Source organism: Penicillium nucicola, assembly GCF_028828085.1.
Source record: "Penicillium nucicola strain IBT 29836 chromosome Unknown utg000006l, whole genome shotgun sequence".
In the NCBI taxonomy this organism is placed as follows: domain Eukaryota; kingdom Fungi; phylum Ascomycota; class Eurotiomycetes; order Eurotiales; family Aspergillaceae; genus Penicillium; species Penicillium nucicola.
This window is the reverse complement of record NW_026643130.1, coordinates 1249275-1272325: the sequence shown is the minus strand read 5'-3', so window position 1 is coordinate 1272325 and position 23051 is coordinate 1249275. Positions and strand designations below refer to the sequence as shown.

Genomic DNA, 23051 nt, shown 5'->3' with positions numbered 1-23051 from the left:
TTCGTCATAAGGTTTTGATCAGATAGCCCGGTGAATCTGCATGACGCTAGTAATTTTCAATACGAGCTCGCACAGACCCTTGCTCCCCCAACTTACTACTTGGATTTCAACCTTACTTTTTCTCTCCTTTGCGATTGAGCTCATCTTTCTCACTGGGCGTATATCCAACTCGTCGTCAATATGGGCAATAACCCTGTCTTTGCCGTGACGGGTAAGCCACCGCGTGCCTTGCATGGAAATCATGTACTCAAGCTGACGCGACATTAGTGTTCTTCATCTGTTTCCGAGAATGCCTCGAGACAACAGTGGTTGTCTCTGTCTTGCTCGCATTTCTGAAGCAGTCCCTGGGCGCTGAAGAAGATAAGGCCACGTATAAAAGGCTGGTCAAACAAGTATCGACACCCCTTGGTTCAACAGTGAAGTTGGTCATTAATCGTTCAATAGGTCTGGTTAGGATGTGGTCTAGGACTGTTCATTTGTCTGGCAGTTGGTTGTGGCATGATTGGTGCTTTCTACGGTCTCGGCACCGACACTTTCTCCAGCACTGAAGACATCTGGGAAGGCGTTCTAGGTATTATCGCTTCTCTAATCATCACCATCATGGGCGCTGCTCTCCTCCGAGTCTCTAAACTCCAGGACAAGTGGCGTCTCAAGCTTGCAAAGGCTTTGGCGCATGAGAACAACCCCAATGAGTCGCGCAAGGGCCGTATCAAGAGATGGCTCGAGAAGTACGCCATGTTCATCTTGCCCTTCATTACTGTGTTGCGTGAGGGCCTGGAAGCTGTCGTCTATGTCGGTGGTGTTGGATTAGGACTGCCTGCTAGTTCGTTCCCTTTGGCCGTGTTTTGCGGTCTTTTGGCCGGAATTGCGGTTGGATATCTGATCTACAAGTAAGCGCGCCCTGTCCTACCCAGCTCATTCAAAATTCGAGCTTCAACGCTAACATATACCAAGGGGTGGTCGTGAGACTTCGATGCAGATTTTCTTGATCATCTCTACCTGCTTCCTCTATCTTGTGGCCGGTGGTCTATTCTCACGTGGTGTTTGGTACTTTGAGAACAACACCTGGAACAAGCTTATTGGAGGCGACGCGTCTGAGACTGGATCTGGCGCCGGATCATACGATATCCGGCAAAGTGTGTGGCACGTGAACTGCTGCAACCCGGAACTTGGTGGTGGTGGAGGCTGGGGTATCTTCAACGCCTTGCTCGGATGGACCAACTCCGCAACCTATGGCTCGGTGATCTCGTACAATCTGTACTGGGTCTGTGTCATGGTCGGCTACGGCTTGATGTTCTACCGTGAGTGCCGGGGTCCTATTCCGATTTTGGACCCCGCGATGAGCACAGTCGCAGGTTACAAGGCCAGGTCCAGGGCATTTATTCTTCGCCGACCTGTAGAGGCGCCCGCCCCTGCTGAGGCGAGTGGTGCTCTGGAGCACACTATTACGGACAGGAAGGGCTCTGGGGCTGGAGTCTCTACGGTTGTCAGGCCTGCTGATGCATGATTGCCTTCATGGTGGCTGGTGGGGGAGAGCGATTGCCTCGAAAATAGACGTTGGGGCGGCATAGCTGTGATCAGATAAAGAATGTGAATAAAACAAGCCTACTTTGCAAATTTCTGTATTTTACACGCAGACTCGGGAAAATACCGGCGGTAGTGACAGACCCCTACGGGTTTTACTTAGTCTTGTCTTAGCGAAGCTTAGCCCCGTTCGGACCCGTGGGTTCTTCGTACCCACCCATGGCTAGTCCAAAGCCACATTAAGTTGGCCAATCAATGCCTCACATGGGATCAGATTATCTTTTCCCAATCTGATTACCCTTTCCTGTTGCCCGATCACCATTCGGCTAAATCTTCCTGTAGAAGTGGTTGATCCCAATCCTGCATCGCCAAAGGCAAATGAGGGAAGACTGGGGGGGATACAAATATCCCTTACCGGATTGATATTTCCCTACTGATTGCTGTGCAGATCTAGCCCGCTACAGGCAGCTGCATTCTTCCGTGCGCCATGTAACACCAACATGGGTCTACCCATGGGCCCACTTAGTTCAGTAATCACTCCAGGAGGACTGAGATAACAACCTCGTGCGAAGGGTTCTGGCAACTTTGTCTGTTCGGCCCCGCCCCGGTAACATGGTCAGATGGATAATCGTATCACGGTGTGCAAACCAGAATACGAAACCTTACCACAGTCTCCGTCCCATTTTTTTGCAAACTTATCAATCTTTTGTAGTCCAAGCGCCATATCCAACCACACGCTTGGTTCTTTTCTTCCTTCATTTTGCTCTCTTCGCACCCGTCATTCATCCCCAACGGCGAATTCTTTCAAAATGAGGAGTCTGACGCCGTGTCTGCTCTTGCGACTGGCATTCCTCTACTTCTTTGTTCATTCTTGCCAAGCCAAAACGGTTACGCTTGACTTTAATGTTACATGGGTAAACGCCAACCCTGATGGCCTTTCTGAGAGGAAGGTAGTCGGCATCAACGGACAGTGGCCGCTGCCCATCATTGAAGTGGACAAGGGTGATCAGCTGATTGTCAACACCTATAATGGCCTTGGTGATAAGTCAACCTCCATCCATTGGCATGGAATGTTCCAAAATGGAACAAACAACATGGACGGGCCATCAATGGTGACTCAATGTCCTATTCCGCCTGGAGCTTCATACACCTACAATTTCACTGTCAACCAAAATGGAACTTACTGGTATCATTGCCACACCGATGCCTGTTATCCGGATGGATACCGTCAAGCCTTGATCGTGCACGATAACAGCTCATACTTCCATGACATGTATGATGAAGAGTTCACGGTCACGGTCAGTGACTGGTATCATGACCTTGTCGAGGATATCATGCCGTCATTCATCAATCTGGCCAATCCCACTGGTGCCGAGCCAATTCCTCAGGCTTTCCTCTTCAACGATACTTTGAACAGTAGCATTTCCGTCGAACCTGGCAAAACATACCTGTTCCGGTTGATCAATATTGGAGCCTTCGTTGCGCAATATTTCTACATCGAAGACCATACCTTCCGCATCGTTGAGATTGACGGAGTGTATACTGAGCCCACCGAGGCCGATATGCTCTATATCGCAGTTGCGCAGCGATACTCCATCCTTTTGACCACGAAGAACTCGACGGATAAGAACTACCCAATTGTGACAGTTGCCGACTCTGTCCTCTTGGACACTATCACACCAGAGCTCAAGCTAAACCAGACAAACTGGCTTGAATACAATTCCAAGGCGGCCCATCCCCAAGCTGTCATGACCGTGGACGTCGCCTCAGACCTCAATCCCTTCGACGACTTCACCCTGGTTCCCTACGACAAGGAGCCTCTGCTACCAGACGCCGACATGACCATTGACCTGACCGTCATCATGGACAACCTTGGCGATGGAGCCGGCTACGCCTTCTTCAACAACATTTCCTACACAAGGCCCAAAGTCCCAACCCTCTACTCCGTCCTCTCCTCCGGAAACCTCTCCACAAACCCCGAAGTCTACGGAGAATACACACATCCCATAATTCTGGGCCACAACCAAGTCGTAGACATCGTCCTCAACAACGGCGACACCGGCTCCCATCCATTCCACCTTCACGGACACTCGTTCCAAGTGATCGAGCGCTTCCCTTCATACGGAGAGCACTTCTACGACTATGCCGACGGTGACGCAGTCACCTACGACCCATCCAACCACACTGCCTTCCCCGAATACCCCGCAAGACGCGACGTGCTCGTTCTTCCTCCGCAGGGCTACTTCGTCATCCGCTTCGTGGCCGACAACCCAGGTGTCTGGTTCTTCCACTGTCACATCGACTGGCACTTGTCGCAGGGCCTGGCAGTGACGCTGATTGAAGCGCCTGAGCAGTTGCAGGAGCGCATGACCATCCCCGCGGATCAGTATAAGGCCTGTGATGCGGCTGGTGTGCAATATGAAGGAAACGCTGCTGGTAACACTGAGGACTACCTCGATCTGACGGGCCAAAATAAGCAGGTTCCTTGGTTGCCTGCTGGGTTCACTGCTAAGGGTATTGTTGCCATGGTGTTCTCTTGTATTTCGGCGTTCTTGGGCATGGCTTGCATTTCTATTTATGGAATGTCGGGTATTCAGCAGAGCAAGAAGAAAAATGAGGCCCAGGATGCGGTGGTTAGCTCAGGGTCATCTTGAACGATGTGAATTAGCTCGTTATTCTTTCTGTTATATACGTTTTGAACACAAATATCCCTTCTTTATGACTGTATTGCATCATGTTTTTATCCGTTATCTTAATTGCGTTGGTTAGATCAGATATCTTAGAGAGTAACAATACTTGACATGTTCTTTAATACGATTAATCTACGCCTCCACTTGTTTCTTCATGGCTCATTGGGAAGTAGGGAACTGACAAACAGGTAACAACGGTATGTCAAAATAAGGCGAACACAACTGGTAGCAAGTCAATGAACATTTCCCTTAGTTACTTGTCAGACAACCGTCACTACCGTGTTATCAAGAGGGAACAACAGCGAGAAAAATGATATGTTCATTTGTTGCTCTTCAACGAACTAGTGGTCCTCAAACCACGTGATGACCTTTGCCCTGGTCAAACGCAACAAAAGAAAGGAAACAAAAAGAGAAAATCAGAAAATCAGAGTTCAAGGATATGTTCCGACGGGCAACCAATTTAACAGGAGACACCCAATCACAACATTACAGGTAGAGACATCAGGTCTCCCGGGCGAAACACATGGTGATAAGCTAGGTAGCCTCATTTGCCATTGGCCCAGCTTTCACGCCACATGTCTACCTTGCTTTGAACAACCGCAGCAGCAGCCATAGTAGACTGATGAGCCTCAAGGCACTCTTGCAAGGTGGCTGACTCGGAATCAGGGCTATTCTGCAAGCTGTTTTGGATCTCGGCCATGCTTGCCAGCTGGGCCTCGGTGCTCTTTTGGAAGGCGGTCTTGAACACCGCAAGTGCTTTCTGGAGCTCCTCAGAAAACGTGAAGTGCATTGAAAGATAGCAAGCAGCATTTAGGTTGTCTAGGGCAGGTTGGGGTGTCTCGCGAAGAGGAGAGGCATGAGGCTCGGCCTTGGCGGGAATTGAAGCAATGCCTTCGCTGTCGGTGACGGCAGCTTTCTTAAATATGGATTAGCTGGGCTCGCTCCGGGCTTCTGTTTTGAGGGACTGTATACTTACTTTAGCCTCGGCTTTGGCCTTGGTCTTGGCGGCCATGGAAGCAATGCCCTCGCTGTCGGTGTCGGCGGTTTTCTTGAATATGGATTAGCTGGGCTCACTCCAGGCTTGTACTTCGAGGGACGGTATACTTACTTTATCCTCGGCTTTGGCCTTGGTCTGGCGACGGCCCCGGGTGGCAGCGAGAGAGGTGGGGATAACGGCGGCCTCAGTGGGCTGGGCAGCGTCAATGGTGGTTGTCTGGGGGCTGGTTGAAGCATCAACCGTGCGGTGAGTGCAGCGGCGCTTCTTTGCTCTACAGTCAACGCATGCACGAGCCATTTTGACTAAGATGAGGTTTGTTGGTGGAAAGACGATTGGGTGGGAAGGAATAACGAGTGGACAGGGTTGCTTTGGGATGATTGACTACGGAAATATGGGGTGGAATGTTGTGGATTGAGACAACTAATACGGCCGTCTTGTCGCCGTATTGTCGCGACAGTACGATGTAGAAGGGGTTGAGGGATATGATCGCGGCAGTACAAGGACGATGCGTTCAAATCTTGAAGAATTGTCAACAGTGTGATCAGAGACCAGAGAGACCAAGGCAATCATCCTCATCTAGCTCAAGTACTAGAATTTAATATAATCTGTATAGCGGTGTCCCGGGATGTTTTGCGGATATACAAAATTCGAGTGTGTTTCTCATCTCCCTGACATGAGCTGCACGAATCATTATGGCCAAACCTCGATCTTGCTCCATTGAGCATCAGGCGAGTCACTCGCACCTTCCAATGCCCATTTCCATCTCTTTCCGTCCTCTTGGTTTGTCAAATCCAAGCATTCGACCTCCTCTGGGCATATAACCACAACCCTGAAGTTGTTGCGGGCGACATGGTCGTGAAGATCTGTGACTTTCTGGCCAAGTTTCAGATCAGGATTGTCAGGCTTTTGGGACCTAGGCAACCCAGGCTGAGGGTTTCGAAAAGAGCCTACATTTCTCAATCAGTATCAGATTGGGATAGAAGAAATCAATCATAGTGAAAGATCAAGCATACCTCTTGCAATTGGTGAATGATTTGCAAAGTACTTGGTGACAGCTTTGTCCCACGTCCAATTTGCAATTTCACGACCATCGTCTTTCATCCGCAAGCCCCTCTGAATCTCTTCTCTAGATTTCTTCTCGTTCTCTGATACCTTGGTTTGGGGGTCTCCAATTGCATATGCAGTCCCCTTGATACGCCATTGAATCATGAGATCCTTTAACCAAAAGACGGCCTCAATAGCATTTCCAGATGACTCCAGCTGAGGAAGCTTTTCCATTCGAGCATCAGTGGTAAAGCAAAGCATGTCACTTTCAAACACCGGCGGATTGCCACCGCCTTCAACCTGCTCGTCCATCGCTTCCTGGCCTTTGGGGTGAAGCTCAAGTTCCGGGAAAAAACCACGGCAGCCACATGTGCGTAGACGAGGAACTGAGCGGTTCCGTGCATCATAGCCGATCGTTGCAACTGTGAACTCATATCCTGGCGTTTGTTGGAGATGTGAGTCAAGTACATCACGCCATGGCGCACGCTGAGAGCTCGTTGTCGATTTGCTCATGGCTGAGGCTCCAATTGAAAAGGGGGGTTAGGACTGGAAGTACGTCCGGCAGATCCTGTACCACCTGTCTTGATTGCACGAAGTCGCTGCAGGGCTGCTCTGAGAGAGGGTTTGTAACCGGAAGAGACGGATGCTTGCACCATAAATCGTTGCAGAGATGGTGCCTCTTTACAGAATTAGAATCGATGATCAGGTATTCGAAACGATATCTAATCTTTTGGAACCCAGGATATAAGTGAATGGAGCATTTTAAGCATCAAAAAGAGCAAAATAGGTCGTTTGGTGACATCAGATCTAGTGGTCCGTGCGTGGGCTGGCTATGCCATATTCGCTCACTGATATATTCGTTCAGGCCATTTAGGTGGTCTTCCAAAATAAATGCTACCCCTGGTATAATCTCATTCATTTTAAATATCCGCATCTTCAAGAACAAGGACTCTAGATTTCCATAAGGGTTCGTTATTGTCCTGTATACTGGAAAATGTCAGGTCACGTGTCGGTGTTTGGTTGGTGGGAAATCGCGACTCTAACCCAAACTTGGACATACGGTCATGAAAAGGCACGATGCGTCTATCCCAAGGAAATCATGTATGGAAGCGAGTGTCAAGTGGAATCAAGGTTGAGATGTCTGGTCTGAACATGAATCACCGATTTCTTTCACTCGCTGTGTACTCGGCAAACAGACGATCAAGAAAGCACTCAACCATATCAAACATTCCCTGCGAGATTCCAGCCACCCAATTGAAATCAAGGATACATGCACTAGGATGGGAAAAGATTCAAGGACAAGTTGAGCCTTATTTCGGTGACAATTGGAACTTCAACAGCGAGAGGGAGAAAAGGGGGTTTTTGGCCATTGGGTTCTCTCGGGCCTTCAGTCACTTTTTCCCGTTGACTCTTGATGACCGGATTGAAACATCATGCAAGCTGTTCTATTTGACTTTGCTCATTGACGGTAGGTTCTAACAACCGAAATATGGACATCTATTGACTTGGCAGTTAGATCAACTTGAGAAGATGAGCTTCACGCAAATGCTTTCTTACCGGGATCGTTTAATGCAGATTTCATTGGGAACTACGAGTCCAGATAGGGATCTATGCTTGGAGTGGATGCTCTATGATACCTTTCAGAAGATGCGCGATATCGATGATGATTTGGCAAGCGATGCTGCCCAAGGGTTTTGTCAGCTCGTGCAGGCTCAGACATCACAGGAACGTAGCTCGATTCACACTCTCGGGTCGTATCTCAAGTTTCGAGAGATAGATGCAGGGAAGCCGTACGTATTCCCTCGGTGGGACCCGAAAAGCTCATATCAGTTCCCAGGGCTAAAAGTGAACAGATTCTACACAGCTCTTATTAGGTTTGGCGCCAATTTACGCCTCAGTCACACTGAACTGGAAAGACTTTCTGCCCTAGAAAGTATTGCGTTCCGTCATATGGGTGTTATGAATGATATATATAGCTGGGAGAGAGAATGGAAAGTGTACCAAGAAAATCCGACGGATGGTTCTCAGCCACTATCTGCCATCTATGTCCTTGCCAACGAAACAGGGTTGTCTTTTGCAGCCTGCAAGCGATTGATGTACAGCTGTTGTCGAGAATATGAACTTGTTATCAAGGAGGCCGGGGATGAGCTGCGGAGTGATGGCGTCAATAAATTGAGAGCAGAGATGGAAATGTACATTCAAGGACTGGAATTTTTTATGCGTGGGAATGAGCTATGGAGTCAGTGGACTCCAAGATATCGACAATAAGGTTCTTTGTCGATTCCGCATTGCCTAATAACTGTTGCTTGGTTTTTCATATGCATTTTAATTAATTTGACTTTAAAGAGACGGTCGTTTACATACTTGTAGAGTACTGTTCAAATCATATTAAGATATCACAATATTACTTTAACTTAATCTATAACCCCGCCCCCCCTTTATACAAAATAACATCATAGTAGAAGTCTAAAATGCCCCTTTGGTCAGATCGATTAGAAACATTCCACCCGGCGGCGATCACTGTCCACTCCGAGCGTCTTAGCTCACCAATCGTTTATTTAAGGTGGTCACATGATATCAGTCTGATACCTGAATTTATTGTCTTTGTGCTGCAGCTTTATTCCGCATGAACATTCCAAAAACTCCATATGCTCTCTCAATCACACTGCGTTGAAACTTATTATCACGTAATCTCCATTTCAGTCTGACGGACCATCTCCCACCCCCGAGTGATGGAGAATATTAGGTGGATAGGACAGCTATAAACACAACAATAATGACAATAATTACCAGTAGATCCGGTGACCATATGGTTAGCTTGTATCCAATACCAGCTACTGTACGGGCACAACACCCTACAAGGGTAGTTTACAATACCACTAATACCGACCATGCCTTTTCGATGCTGTCCGATCAGCCAACCACGAGCGCTCATCGATATGGTGGGACCACCCCGGGCTCTCCCGGTCTTCCGCGGGAGGGATCGTCCGGCTCCTAATCCATAGCTCAGGTCCCTCTGTAATCCCCTGTCACATTTTCCAAGTGGTCCCCATGATCCCCGTAGTCCCCGACCTCCGAGTCCAGGTCCCCGACAGCCGTTACGTGTCATACCTCACTTAGGAAAGGCGCCAAATGTGAGTGATTTCTCTTTCCTTCGCTTGGGTAGCCCCGGATCGAAAATATCACACTTTTGTTTCGAGTTTGCTTCAACTTTGCTTCGTCATGGCTTCAATTTTGATATCTGAAATGCTCCACTTTATTTGTCTTGGTCATGGTTGCCAGGAGACTTGGGCTTCATGTTCCTAAGAAATGAATGTCTCGAAAGGCAGTCTTTTTTCTTGACAGTCTATTTGAGATCATCACAACAACGTGCTGGGGCCTAAATTGTAGAACTATCCAATGGTGTAGAGAAGCAGCCAGAACAGACCTCTTTCGTCTTGCTTAGGGCAACTCAACACACACAGACTAAACAGTCTGACACCTGCAGGCATTCACCGCTCCTGAAAATCATGCAAATCTGTAAATCACTTCGTTTCAAACCATCTGCATAGTGTATATGTAAAAGATGCAGCTGGCCCTATGATGTGCAACTTTCCGACTATTCGTCCGTCCTAAATAAGCCTAGTGTTGTATTGGTCAGTACAGGTGGGTCGGGTGCGGTACGAATACCTTACCAGTACCCGCTCGAATCATTTTCTGGATGTTTCCTTCCTTCCTCCCCTTCCCCTCCCCAGACTCTCTTTCACCGTTACTTGCATTTTCAACACGCTGATCCCAGTTACCTCTTCTACACTGAGGGGTTAAAGATCACCTTCACCCGCTTTTCTTCCAGCGTCCTGACACAGCGCTCAACTCGGCATTTTACCTCCGGCCTTTTTACCTCCACGAATTGCGATTTTGGTCAACCTCACGATTTATGACGAAACGAACCATTTGCGAACCCATTTACTTCTAATATCTCGATCCTAACATCTCAATACTCAACTTCGGAGCTGTGATTCTCGCAGATTTCAGATCCAGAGCGATGGCATCAATGGATGCTCTCGGGGCCTTCACCCACATGAAAGACAACCTCCCCGCATGGATCAACCGCGTATCAGAGCTTGCAGCACACACCCACACCAGACACGATGAATATGTTGAAGCCTACAGGCGTCATGCGAGCGTCAAGTCCCGCCGACGTAAGAACAGCTCCGTTTGCTCAATCCACACCGATAATCTCGTTCCGATCGCCCAACGCAAAGAGCCCAGCTCAGAACCTTCCACAGCAGTGACACCCAACAACGCCCCCAGTCCAAGCCAACGCTCAGGCCGCAAACGATCCTCCGATGAGGCCCCGTCGGTCGCTTCAAATGAAGAATACGCATTTGTGAGCACAAAGCACAATGTCATTATCGAATACGACGGTCACACACAGAAAACACTCGAGGCTATTGTTCGGGATATTGGAGTGGCAAGGAACAACATGCGAAGAGCGAAGATGGCTATGACACCGCGCACTGGTATCCGCGCCGGCATCCTGAACCGAGGCATGAACTTGAACATGGCCAGCACAACATCGCAGGCTTCGTCGCCACTTTCGTGCGTCCGAAGCACTCGAACTGCATCGGGGGTTGTCGGTATTTGTGGAACTAGTGTCCTTCGGAAAGAATCTCCCTTTGACTATGCCGACAAGCAACTGGAACTTGCTCACGCACTTTGCGAGACGGCAGCTTCCCAAGTTCTTCGGTCGGGCGACTGCGGCACGGAGCTCGATGGGGTGGAGGAAAAGTTCAAAATGCTACTTGAGGCGACAATCAACGAGGTGGACCGAATTATGGCCGAAAAGAAACAGCAGGAAGAACATGAAGCACAACAAGCTGATGGGACCGTGGATAATGATGCGCCCCTTAAACCACCCCCGACTGCTTCCGCAGCGCGACTGGCCAGAGTGGCCGCAATTGCATCTAGCAAGCCCGCAACGACCACCGCAGGCGCCATCGAAGTCGACGATAATTCCTCCCTATCGGCCGAGTCAATCGACCTCTCCGCATTCAGATCATCCGGGATCAGAGTGTAGGACCACCACACATCACACCTCATATTAGCGATTTAGCGTGTCTTGAAATCCTTCCATCATAACATTGCCAGTTGACACTTTCGATTCTTGGGATACCATTGATTTTCTGTCTCGGAATGGCCTTTTGGAGAGCCTTTTCTTCCTGCATATTTGACTGCAATCGATTTTGCGACTCTGGGTTCGCGCATACATCCCACCATTCTTTTACTCTTTTTTTTTTGGCTACCTGTCGTTACTTATCTTCCCAACTGTCCTTTGATCACACTTTTCAGGGACTTGCGTTTCATTTTGGGATATCATTCTCCTGTCTGTCTCTTGCATCGGCTCATGACTCAACCAGGAGAGCTTGGCGTTGGCATTGGCGTTTTTATCTGAACTGTCATCTATTTATGTTTTGGACACTGTTTTCTGGTTCTATTCAACCTAACGGACTTTGGGGCTTGCTTAACAATACCAAGCCATATTGCAGTAAATATTTGGCCGAAAATTTGACTGATTCTTATCAACCTACCACATTTCAATGACTCAATATCAAGATCTCGGACTTCGAGATGGGCGTCCAAGTAGTCTCCACAAAGGACTAGTCCTACAGTCGGAGGCGTAACAGCCCCGACAATCCGTACAGTAGTGATTTGACCAAGTTCCACCGCTTCATCTACAATCTAAAAACACCAGTCTCATTGGCTCTCCGTCATTCCTGACACAAACTTGGCTCGGTCACGGCCCCCATCCCCATGCACGACCGTTGACCCCTATCCCCGTCTGCCCACTTTGACAGGCAATGACAAGCAAAGTATCCTGCAAGTCTTCGCTGGCCAATTTGCCCAGCGAGCGAATCACCACCCGTAGCAGCTGATCGACATTTCGAGTGGGTACAGGAGAATACCGTGTACAGTAGTATTTGCACTGGCACTGGCACGAGGGGGGTCGCAATCGCTTTCGCTTCATACCCAACCTTCCTCAATAGGTAAATAGTCGGGCCAGAGAGCTAGCGCCGCTAAGAACAAAAATAAAAAACTAATCATTTGCATATACGCCACGTCCACTAGGCTAGTGGCTACGCTACCAGGGTAACGCTTACTGCCGCTTTCTACGGGGGAAAGAGCGAAAAGCAAGGTCAGGAAACAGGGCGGAAAACAGCTAACTTGCTGCAGATTAAATCTGACCCTCTATGTGAACTACCATTCTCGAATTGATTGCGGCTCAGATCCCTCTTCTCCACTGTCACTTGGGTTTCTGTGGTTTCTTATTGGCGCTGGATTCCTTACCTTTGTGCAGTTTGGTCTGCTACAGTACTGCTACTGTTACTGGGCTATTTTAGACATGACCAACAGACAATTAACTTAACTTACGCGAGATATTCCAACTGTCAAGAAAAGGCAGCCATGGTTTTTTTTTTTTTTTTTTTTTTTTCAGACAGAGCGCGGGATGCGCAGTTCTCTCTATCGCACAGGAATGGGAGTTACTGTGCGATAGAGAGAACCTCCTTCCAAGACACGGCATGCATCATCGGTAGCCATATCGGGAACGCCTCTTGAATATGTACCAGGACGAATACGTGGTGGTCTAGACACTGGCAGGTTTGGTCGATCATGGATGACATTCATTAGATGTGAGCCTATGAAATGGCAGAGAGAGCATGTCGCTTTTGTAACTGTAACGGTAATAGTAACAGTAACTTACCCAGGTCTCGTATCGCGGTAAAACTTCAGTTTAACTTAACGTTAACGTTAACTAAGTTCCATGGTTTGCTCCAGCTATACGGTATACAGGATAGTATAAGATAGGACCGTATGTCATCGCGGCTCTCGTACCTTTGAGACACGGTCGGCGTCTCAGCTGAAGGCCCATGTAACTTAAGCGACCTCTTAGTCTGAACCTTGAGTAGATTAAAGGGTTGGCTTGGACTTGGGCTGTCAATGGATTCACTTTAACTTATTTTGTGGAGTCGGATTTGCAGAGAAGCTCCGTAGAAAGAGAAATACTACAGTACACTGTATATAGAGCACACACAAGCCATGGATTAACGGTAGAACCCCCCACCCCCCCCTAATGATCGACCCCCTACTGTACAAGTACAGTACTTTACAGTATGTGGCTCGGCTGAGGTGGAGTCGCGTTTTGATTCCTTTTCTGGAGGACCGGAGAAAAGCTCCTGTATCTTCCGGGCTAAAGTACCATGCAGCAGTTTGGAGGGGTACACCATGGTGATGGTGGTGATGGTGGTGACAGCGATGAGAGAGTCCTGATCAGAGAGTACAGTATAGAACGGGCGACGATACTCTATTTCTACCAGTAAATTATTGAGGGTCCTTAGCTTTCCTCCCGTCCCAGTGGAGCAAGCCAAAAGAGCAGCAATGGCAGAGTGGGAAACCTGGTGACTGGACAGTTGACACAGTAAGCGTTTAAGCGTACAACCTTGGAAGACCATGTAAATTACACCCCCCACCCCCGCTAGCCACAAATGACAGGTGACAAGGGGTACGCCAATTGCCAAGCACCGAGCAAGGATGAGTCTTTATCTGCCGTGGTGCTAATGCCAGTGCCAGGATGTGAACAGGATTTTGGCAGAAATAGATGGTTGGGCTCTTGCCTGGCTAGGCAGGAGGGTCGAGGGCTCTGGCAGGATTTGATCGTTCAATACATTATACAATCAGTTCGTGTGCGATTACGGAGTACGGAGGACTTGAGTTGAGTGAGAAAAGGGGGGATATACTGTAAGTCAATACTATAGCATACTGCACTGCAGTCTGTGTATTTCAAATAGGAGAGTGATTTGATTTGATATGATTTGATATATGAGAAATGAAAAAATGAAATATGGAATGCAGGGAATAGACCATACTGTAGGTCTTGTGTCTACCATAGTCCGTCCGTCTGTCTCTACCCTTGTTTCAAGTGGGAGATCCAGGCTGGGGTAATATCCATTTTCACCCAATACAGTACGTGAAATATTACGTCGGGCGGAATACAGTACAAAAGTGTTTTGTGGGCGTATTCGATACAGAGGGCGGATACGTGATCCATGCACATGTCGTATTGATATGATATTACTCGATCTGGGGTGATGTCGCTTGCAAGAACGCAATGTGGAAGTGCATGCATTCTACTGTATGCGGGAGGTTCTAAGGTGATGACCACATCCGCTGAGCTGGCAGAATTTGCCGTGGATGATGGATCAGATGGGTGTTGGGAGGTGTTTGTGTTTGATACATGAACTTGGGGCAGGAAACGTGAACCGGGGTTGAGGTGTGAGACTAAATTCACCCCGGCTGGACAAAAGTACGTGGGTCACGTGGGCTGCTCGATTAGCTTTTTGTGTTTGATCTCTGTTAGAGGTGGTTTTACTTTGGTTTTAGTTTGATCGGAGATGGAGGCACATAACGTTACAGTGTCTTGTTAGAGAGTTGTTGCATTGTACAGTGCACAGCTGAGATAAACTCGTTGGCATTATGTATATCCCATGGTAGTCAAACCATAAACACATTTACTAGATCAGAAGCCTCAGGAAACAAGGCACATCCATAACCAGGTGCCTGAGTCGACAATGCTGATGAAACACCATATATCTAAAAAATCCAACAAGGAGTGATGATACTATAGGATAAATATCAACAATGAGAACACATTGATGACCCATGTTATATTAACTTGCAAGTTACAGTACCTCACTATAAACAACCATCCAAATCCAAGAAACAAAACAACCATTCAGAGATGAAACCTCCTCGGTAGAAGAAAAATACAAGTCCAACACCAACGCAAGAGCCTTCGAAGACATCATAAAGCATTAGAGAGGCAAAAAAAGGATTTCCAATTTCATGGCGGACATCACAAGTCGCAACATACAAAATATCGACATGACGCGTGATCATCACACCACCAATTAACATTTAAGATTAGAGAAAAGAAAGGGGGAATAGGATGGTCGGAGGTACACATCTTACCTACAAGTCCATATAACATGTACGTGTACGGGTTCACACGAGTAAATATACAGTATATGAAGATGTAGATGTAGATGGGGACTCCCAGGGCGATCCTACATAATCCAGATAGACATGAACATGGACATGGACATGGACATAGAGGTGGAAATAGACATAAAGAGACAGATAGGAAAGGAAGGAAGAAAAAAAAAAGGCCCCGATTAGAGCCGATCGGTTGTTAGACGACCGGTTGGGTATCACAGTTGACCAGGATTGAGTTGGGATCTGCCGGTTTGTATATGTTTAGGCAGGTCCCGTGACTCGAATTGACATATCGATTGACGAAAGACGACGTTGATCGAGAGGGATGCACTTAGTAGGCGATCTTCTCCTCGTAGATGGGGGGCTCGCCCTTCTCGATGTTCCATTGGATCTTGCAGTTCTCATCGAGCCAGGACTCGTCGTCTGTGATGGGAATGACGCGCATTGTGTGGGCGACTTCCTGGCTACTGATACCGAGAGAATCACGGGGAATCCAAAGGAGAGGAGCCTGGGAAGAGATGGAGGGATGGCTATAGGCATCACGCTCGGCTTCTGCGGAGTAAGTGGGCATGTGTTCCGAGGTGGGAACCAGCTTGCGCAGTTCGTGGTAGCTGTTGTACCGACCCGGTTGGAAAAACTTGGTGAAGATGTTGGCCTTGGGAGGGGTGGATGGGGTTCCGGTCAGACCCTTCTCAGCCGAGTCGACGTTGCCAACACCGTTGTCGGGGACAGCCACAGTAGAGCCGGTGGGGGCACGCATGTCGTCGGACTGTTCATCAGACTTGAAGTTGCTCTTCTCAGCAGCAAGGAGAGCCTCCTCTTCAGCCTCGAGGTTCTTGGGTAGGTAGTTCAGGAGGGGCTCCATGGCGCCGTTCATCGAAATGTGGTATAGGATGACAAAGACAAGGAAGATAATCTCCAGAATCAGAGGACCGACGGCAATCTGGTTGGCACCGGAGGCCATGGCGAACAGACCGATCAGACAGACCATCAGAAGGTAGCAGCCAACGGTGAGGTGCTGCAGACCACGGGTGTAACATCTACCCTGAGTGTCGATGTTTGCGTTCGACACGTACAGGAAGTTGTACCGGTACGCGAAGTAGAAGAGGTACAGACCAATAGTGCCGAAGCCCATGACCAATGGGGCGATGCAAGAGTAGGTAATGGCTGCGAAGAAGTCAGCAATGGCTCAAAACCATACAGTCATGTGGGTTACACTTACCAACCACAGTCAGCAAAGTGACGGCAGGGTAGACGGTACCCCATCCGAGACCAGCCAAGTTCGCCCAACGGGTATAGATTTTACGGGGAGTGCTATCCAAGAACTTGCCCAGAACCTTGGAAAGGATCAGAGGAACAATCTGGAGCAAAGCACCGGAACTGAACGACAATCCTTGGAGGATAATGTAGGAAATGTAGAAGTTGGCCGAGAGAGGAATTTTGTTGGCCAGCAGCGAGGGAGCCGAAGAAGGGTCGTTGATGATAGACGTCACCACACTGGTGGCGGCAGAGGCCAGAGTAATCACCAGGAAGACCTGCACAACCTGGAAAGCGAAGAACCAGTTCTGAACAGTCAATTCGACGGCGGCAGCACTAGGAGCACCACCCCACTTGGCCATCAGGCGAAGAATGATAGGAACCAGAGCCATCAAGATAGACATCAGGACAACGGGCAAAAGACCGGTAATAACACCCTTGATCCATGAGGGGACATCGTTGATGAAGCTCAAGAAGTGAACCTTGTCGATCAAAGCGTTAATGTTGGAGATGGCACCAACAGCAGCAGTAGGAATGGCCCAGAAGATGATCAAAGCACACACAAAGGCAATAGTAGCGGCGTGACGACCGAGGCGCTCCCACCACTTGATGCGAAGGTTGGCCCAGATGACCTGAGAAGGATCCAAACCGATGTAGCGAGGGCTCATGTGCAGGGGGAGGTGGTGCGCGACAGACTGATAAGAGGCCTGGGCATCGGCCTGGTGGTGGAATTCAACAAAGATCGATGAGACCAACTTGACGTCACCAGCACGGTGCTTAGCCTGCAGTTCCTCAATTTCAGGGGTGAGACGCTCAATTTCGGCACGGCACCAGTTAATCGTGTCAACCTTCTTGCCAATGAGCATCTTGAGACGGTGAGTGGGGCGGTCCTTGGCCTGAACCCAGCGAGCAGCGACAGAGCCAGACTCATCATCGAACTGGCCATCACCAATGTCCGTCTCAGGGGTTTCGGCCGAGCCCTGCTTCTTCAAAGCCTTGTTACGGGCCTTGTTGGCCATGACAATGAGCTTAGTCTCGGCGCCCTCGAGCTTCATCGCAGCGCTATCACGATCCTTGACCTTCTCCTCAAGCTCCTTGGTATCAGAAGCAATCCACACATTCTTAACCTTGTCGCGGCCGAAAGTGATGCGAACCTTCTCCTTATCCAAGAGATCGGACGTGACCGCAGTGAACAACACGGTGCGGGAAGAAATGCGATTGGCATAGGCCGGAGAGAAGAGGTACGCCTGGCGCAAGTTGATATAGAAGATGTGCTCGCGCGTAATCAGGAAGAAGACAAACGCAACAAAGATCCACGAAATAAAGCAGTGCGCAAAGTAGCGGCCATACGAGTTCTCGCCAATGTTGGAAATCGACAGCAAGTTCAACTGCGTCTGGCCACCCCCGCCAGTGGCATTGACAGGCCAGAGCACCGGGAAGGTCATGCAACAGCCGACAAACAGCAACATGGAGCACATCTTCAGGAATCGCAGCAGCAGATACGCGTCCATCGAGTGGTGCTGCAGGACGTATGTATCCGGGAGCTTGTACATGGCCTTGATCCAATCCACCAAGCCAGTCGGGGTGTCGGGGGTGCGCTCCCAGCCGCGCAGGTAGCCAATGTAGGTTCGGGGCATGTACATTCTGCGATTGGTCTTTCGCAGGATAATGAACAGCACCACCATCACGACGAACGAGATCAGGGCCGGGACGAGGGTCGTCACCAAGCCTGAAGCTGAAGGCGACGTTGACGACGGGTCATCCTGGGTGATTTTGTCAGTAAACAAGCTTTCAGCTGTTGCGACTAGGTACCACGAACCGCGCGAGCCATCAGTCGGTGAACGCCGACGTCGGCCATTGTGAAGAATGAAGTCGATGTGGAAAGGGTAGATAATATGTTCACAGGTAATCGCTACTGTATGTCGAAGGGGGTTGAGTCTCCCCAGGTGTGAACAGGAAAGAAGAGAAAAAGAGAGGAAGGATAAGGTTGCGAGAGGGGCATGTTTTACGATCGATCTTCCAGTCTACGTAATTGGAGCATCTCTCTTACCAGGGGGGTCTAGTCATTTTTTTTTCTCTTTTTTTCCCTCATTTTTCCCTGTGATTTTTACACTATTTTCAGTTAGAGTAGGCGCTGACGACCAAATTACTCTAGCGTTACTCTCTCGGACCTCCACTCCTGGTGGCGACTGCATCCAGACTTGGGACTTGAAATGGAGAGATGCGACCTGTGAGAGCTTGGTTCCTCGAGTCAATGACTCCATTTCCCCTCTCTTGCATGATTTGAGAGTGCCTGGAGATATTGCACACTTTCATCTCTCCCAGCCCCCTTTCTGCGGATCGGAGAAGACCGACCGCCACATCTCCAGCCACACAGCTATCTCCAAGCTATTGGACACTTCACCCCGTCGATCATGACGATTGGCCAGCAGGGATGTTGCATGGTTACGCAAGGAGCACAAACGTCCTCTGTTTCACACCTACTGTATTTTCATCGTCGGTTCGATCAGTCCCATGGAGAATCCAGGGGTCATGACTCCACCAGCAGAGGTAAGTTCTCGTCGGAAAAGACACCCAGATAGCAGCATTCGGGAGCATATTAGCACGGCAAAGAGTACGGAAGACGCGCATGGTGGAATTCCTGGGACATGACAATTAAGGTTGCCAGCTCAATTATGCGGTCTATCATACAGTGTAGACTGTACAAGGTCAGTCCCAGAGCAAGGATCAACGACGAATTTGCAATAGCTGGGCCGCTAACAGTAGCTAGTGGGTTGCACTATTGAGGATCTGAGCCGAGATTGGCAGATCGGGTCCTTTCAAAGGTATGGCCCTCACATGTGCACACATCGTGTCGCTTTTTTTTCCTTTTTCTCTTCTTCTTCTCTTTTTTTTCGGTGCATTTCTCAGGTCTCTTCCATTCCACCCCCTTCACCCCAGATCATAACAGGGCTGCATATTCGCGCCACCACTGAAAAGGGGGGGAGGGATCGGGGAATCTACTACATACTGTGGTCGGCGGAATGCGCATGAACCATGGGCATCGAGTCATGGATATAGTCCAATCAGTCGTTAGAATAGTCAGTTAGTGTCCATATCTAATGGAGATCGGCGATCGCACACGTTCAATGTTGGGGATTTGAAGGGATTTCCCTGTCGGAGGGTTCCATCATGTTTGCGGTGGACTAGTTTCGGAAGAACCAATGTTCGCGGTCTTCCAATGCCCAAGAACAGAATTGATCTCTGTGCTCGCCCGAGGTTACAAGCAAACTGCCCATGGTTCCACTCCCGAGCCCGTGGTCTCTATGACGATTACACTTTCCCAGAAACCCACTGGGCTGGGTGATATCACATTGAAAATACGGTAGAAAAAAATGGAAAATAGGAAAGATAAAATGTAGGAAAAAAAAAAAAAAAACACACAGTTGAAAAATATAATAATTATTGCATATTATGGGCTATGGAGCTCCTCTTCAAAGACCTTCACCCCCCGGATAGGTGTGTGCAGCGAGAGGAGACTCATGAGGATCTCGTTAAATTGGAATTGAAGGTCCGGTCGGAGTTGCTTGTGACATCGGAGCAACTCGCCTGTCGACCAAACGCGTTCGGGGTCCCGTAAATCGGAATCATACCCTTCCTCCAGCAGTAACCAGAGGAGCGTTTCGCAAGCAGGATCCTGGTCCAGGTGATGTTGTCTCACCATGGCGCACACCTGTGCCAGGAACCGATTGGCTTTATCGGAGGAATCTTGCAAGTACCACAGTGCCGCAGTGATATAGATGAGGGCGGCGGTGCGACTGACCTCTTGTGTTTGTGCGTCGCGAACCACATAGATGCGCCAGGCCTGCGGGACCTGGGAGGGACGCGGCCCGCTGGACAGGAGAGAGAAGAGTGGGCTCTCCATTTGGAATGCTTTGAGTCGGTGAGGGGCTTCGGAGAGGTATTCGGGGGTACTTTGCAGTTGCATTAGGTCTTCGGCGCCACGGAGAAACGTGAGTAGCCAGTTCTGCTCGGGCAAGGTGATCTTGGGGGTTTCGGGGGTTGTAATGTATCGGACGTAGTGTATGAACGTTTCCACGGGCGGGTTGCTTCCAGTTCGTGGCCGCATAAGTTGAACGGCTTGATCAATATGCCCTTGCGCTTTCTGTTTACTTCCAAATCGTTCCTCGTGCAAGGCCATTCCAGCCCATGCCATGGCAAGATCATCCGGCTTTGCTTTCATGGAGCCCGAGGTTGCCTCTTCAATGAGTTGGGTCGCTTGACCGACGTGACGCTGTATTTCCAAGCTGTCGGTCATGCCGTATAGTTGTGCTTTCCACCGCGCGCAGTATGCAAGGATGACCGCTTTGAATGAGAGAGGGTTTCCCATTGCCGTTCGAAATATCTGGTTCTTTAAATAGAGGTTTTGTCCGGACCAATATGTTAACTTGCTTGTCCAAAAGTCGGCCAATTCAAGATCCTCAGGGTCATATTCCACCGGGAGACTGTCGAATGGATCTTTTCGAGAAGCATCGAGTATTGTGATAGGCGAACCAATGTGTAGTGGTAGAGGCTGTGAGGGCGGTTTCACATTGGAGAATCTAATTTGAAGTTGCTGCACATCACATCAGTATCCATCTCCATCATTGATATCTAATCCCACAGCTAGGCTGACACAACCTTCACTGGGAGCAACGGGAGGAAACATATTCCCATACCGAAAATTGACTGTCGGAAGAAGGCTCAAGTGCAGTCGAGGACGCATCTGATTCAGTATCGGCCATAAGTCCTGCATCTGCCTTCACGGGCCATGCGATGCCACCGGAAGCTTGTTCCGCAGAGCCATGCGACATCTTGCGCTGCTTTCTTTTCTCTTGCACATGATGACGCATAACATGGGCGCGCTTTTCCTTAGAAGACGAATTCGAGTCGACAAAGTAAAAATGCTGACTTTTGGGTGGTTTGTTCTTCAAGTCGGGGGCGCGTCGTCGGCGTCCCGCTTTGGAAGGTTGAGAGCCATTGCCAGAGGTTGCTAAAATGAAGATATCTGCGTTAGCCACTTGTGACGTGCTCTCGTTTCTCTCGTGCGAGAAAAAGCAAAGAAGAGCATACCCGAAGCTTCCGCCTCAGGCTGGCCCGGAGGGACAGCACTCGAGGCCAGTGTTGATTTCACCAACGGCTCCTCGTTCCCAGACATGTCGAGATGCGGGAGATAGAAGACTTCCTTCGACGTGCAATTTATCACAGGTGCATGCCGAACCGACGATCAACAAAATTCCTCCAGTCAAGGACGCGGGATTCGGAAGAAACCATCGCAAGATGCACGTCCTATAAGGTCACAGGGTCAGAGGTCAGACTATCAAGGAAGGGTTTCGGAAGGAAGGATGTGGCCCTAAAAGCCAAAAAAGGTAATTATACATACTTTGTAATGCAAAGCGAGGGGGGGAAGGAAATCCCCGAGGGGGAAATGACATATGATATAAGACTTAAATGCAGCTGCAGGTGTTGGGGGAGAGGGGGATTTTGAACCGGCAGACAGCGAGATCCTTGTGGGCCGAGATAGACCCATACGGGAAGACTCTCGGATCAGGTGCAGTGGCAGAGTAGACGTTGAAGAAACCAAGCAAATGGGCTCTCCAAACGCAGCCACTTTCCTGGATGGGACGGAGATCCGACCATTCCCAGCTCGGGTGGAGGGGGGCCATATTAAGTAAGCAGTATCTACTATTACCCGATTGGGACATAGGTCTGCGTGGTCGACTACATCAGCCTGTTCCCTCCTTGTTTGCCTCCAGGGCTGGTTGGATACATCTCATTCTGTGGGTTGGATGCTGCAAGTCAGAATACGAGATTGATATCTTTCTAAACGAGCCATTCTCAACCCTGGCTGTCAAAGGTACCAGGGAGTCAGCTGCATGAAACGCAGATGCCAAGCTTGAGGCGGCGGTAATAAAGACTTAACACGATGATACTAAGTGGCTACACTAGTGACTTGTCGTATGCAACCTTGGCGCCTTCTCCTTCCAATCAAAGTGTTTTCTCCTTTAGGCTCCGTAGATTGAGTTGAATGCCCCTACTAGTATATAAATGGATTACTATCACATACCTTAAGAAGGTTCCAAGTCAACTGACACAAGAGGATACAACCCCTTGGCAGCACTATCAAGCCTAATAAGATGATATCTCTCGATAGCATTACTATAATCGAAGTGGTTTCACTCGCCCCTCGCCACTCACGGTATTGCAAATTCGCGCAAACCCCGTCAACCCTTTTTAACTCCACAGCGAGTTCTTCACGATCACGATGCCAAGATCTCTCCACTTGCCTCTAAACCAATGGTTCAATTCACAACGACCATAATGGAGCCGTGCCACGTTGTTGACTCCCAGTGCCGAGGGAGACATCGGGTTCGGATTTCATCTGCCAGACTGAAGCACGCAAGGAGCTAGATCCGGCTTAAGATCCATCAGCTCAGCCACAACCGACTATTGAGTTTAGGACAGACCACTCATCAACCATACAGAGAGCC

The 23051-nt window shown here is 49.1% G+C and overlaps 7 protein-coding genes across 7 annotated transcripts; 3 read left to right on the top strand and 4 right to left on the bottom strand.

Annotated features, from left to right (window-relative positions):
* Positions 1-180: 180 nt before the first annotated feature.
* Positions 181-1507, top strand: N7511_006487 (FTR1 family protein; the record flags this gene model as incomplete). Its single annotated transcript, XM_057128864.1, is given in 4 exon segments — positions 181-211; positions 268-425; positions 445-890; positions 955-1507. 4 exon segments carry the CDS (start codon positions 181-183, stop codon positions 1505-1507), a joined length of 1188 nt encoding a protein of 395 aa, XP_056983420.1.
* An 826-nt stretch (positions 1508-2333) lies between these two features.
* On the top strand, positions 2334-4178 carry fetC (putative ferrooxidoreductase Fet3; the record flags this gene model as incomplete). The annotated part of the gene is made up of 1 exon (XM_057128863.1): positions 2334-4178. The coding sequence occupies one exon, from the start codon at positions 2334-2336 to the stop codon at positions 4176-4178; it is 1845 nt and encodes a 614-aa protein (XP_056983419.1).
* A 580-nt stretch (positions 4179-4758) lies between these two features.
* On the bottom strand, positions 4759-5508 carry N7511_006485 (uncharacterized protein; the record flags this gene model as incomplete). Its single annotated transcript, XM_057128862.1, has 3 exons — positions 4759-5130; positions 5191-5262; positions 5323-5508. The coding sequence occupies 3 exons, from the start codon at positions 5506-5508 to the stop codon at positions 4759-4761; spliced, it is 630 nt and encodes a 209-aa protein (XP_056983418.1).
* Positions 5509-5901: 393 nt separating this feature from the next.
* N7511_006484 (uncharacterized protein) lies at positions 5902-6768 on the bottom strand (the record flags this gene model as incomplete). The annotated part of the gene is made up of 2 exons (XM_057128861.1): positions 5902-6158; positions 6225-6768. The coding sequence occupies 2 exons, from the start codon at positions 6766-6768 to the stop codon at positions 5902-5904; spliced, it is 801 nt and encodes a 266-aa protein (XP_056983417.1).
* A 3511-nt stretch (positions 6769-10279) lies between these two features.
* Positions 10280-11314, top strand: N7511_006483 (uncharacterized protein; the record flags this gene model as incomplete). The annotated part of the gene is made up of 1 exon (XM_057128860.1): positions 10280-11314. The coding sequence occupies one exon, from the start codon at positions 10280-10282 to the stop codon at positions 11312-11314; it is 1035 nt and encodes a 344-aa protein (XP_056983416.1).
* A 4302-nt stretch (positions 11315-15616) lies between these two features.
* Positions 15617-18400, bottom strand: N7511_006482 (uncharacterized protein; the record flags this gene model as incomplete). Its single annotated transcript, XM_057128859.1, has 3 exons — positions 15617-16452; positions 16508-18305; positions 18362-18400. The coding sequence occupies 3 exons, from the start codon at positions 18398-18400 to the stop codon at positions 15617-15619; spliced, it is 2673 nt and encodes an 890-aa protein (XP_056983415.1).
* A 1593-nt stretch (positions 18401-19993) lies between these two features.
* Positions 19994-21718, bottom strand: N7511_006481 (uncharacterized protein; the record flags this gene model as incomplete). The annotated part of the gene is made up of 3 exons (XM_057128858.1): positions 19994-21136; positions 21228-21580; positions 21634-21718. The coding sequence occupies 3 exons, from the start codon at positions 21716-21718 to the stop codon at positions 19994-19996; spliced, it is 1581 nt and encodes a 526-aa protein (XP_056983414.1).
* Positions 21719-23051: the final 1333 nt, after the last annotated feature.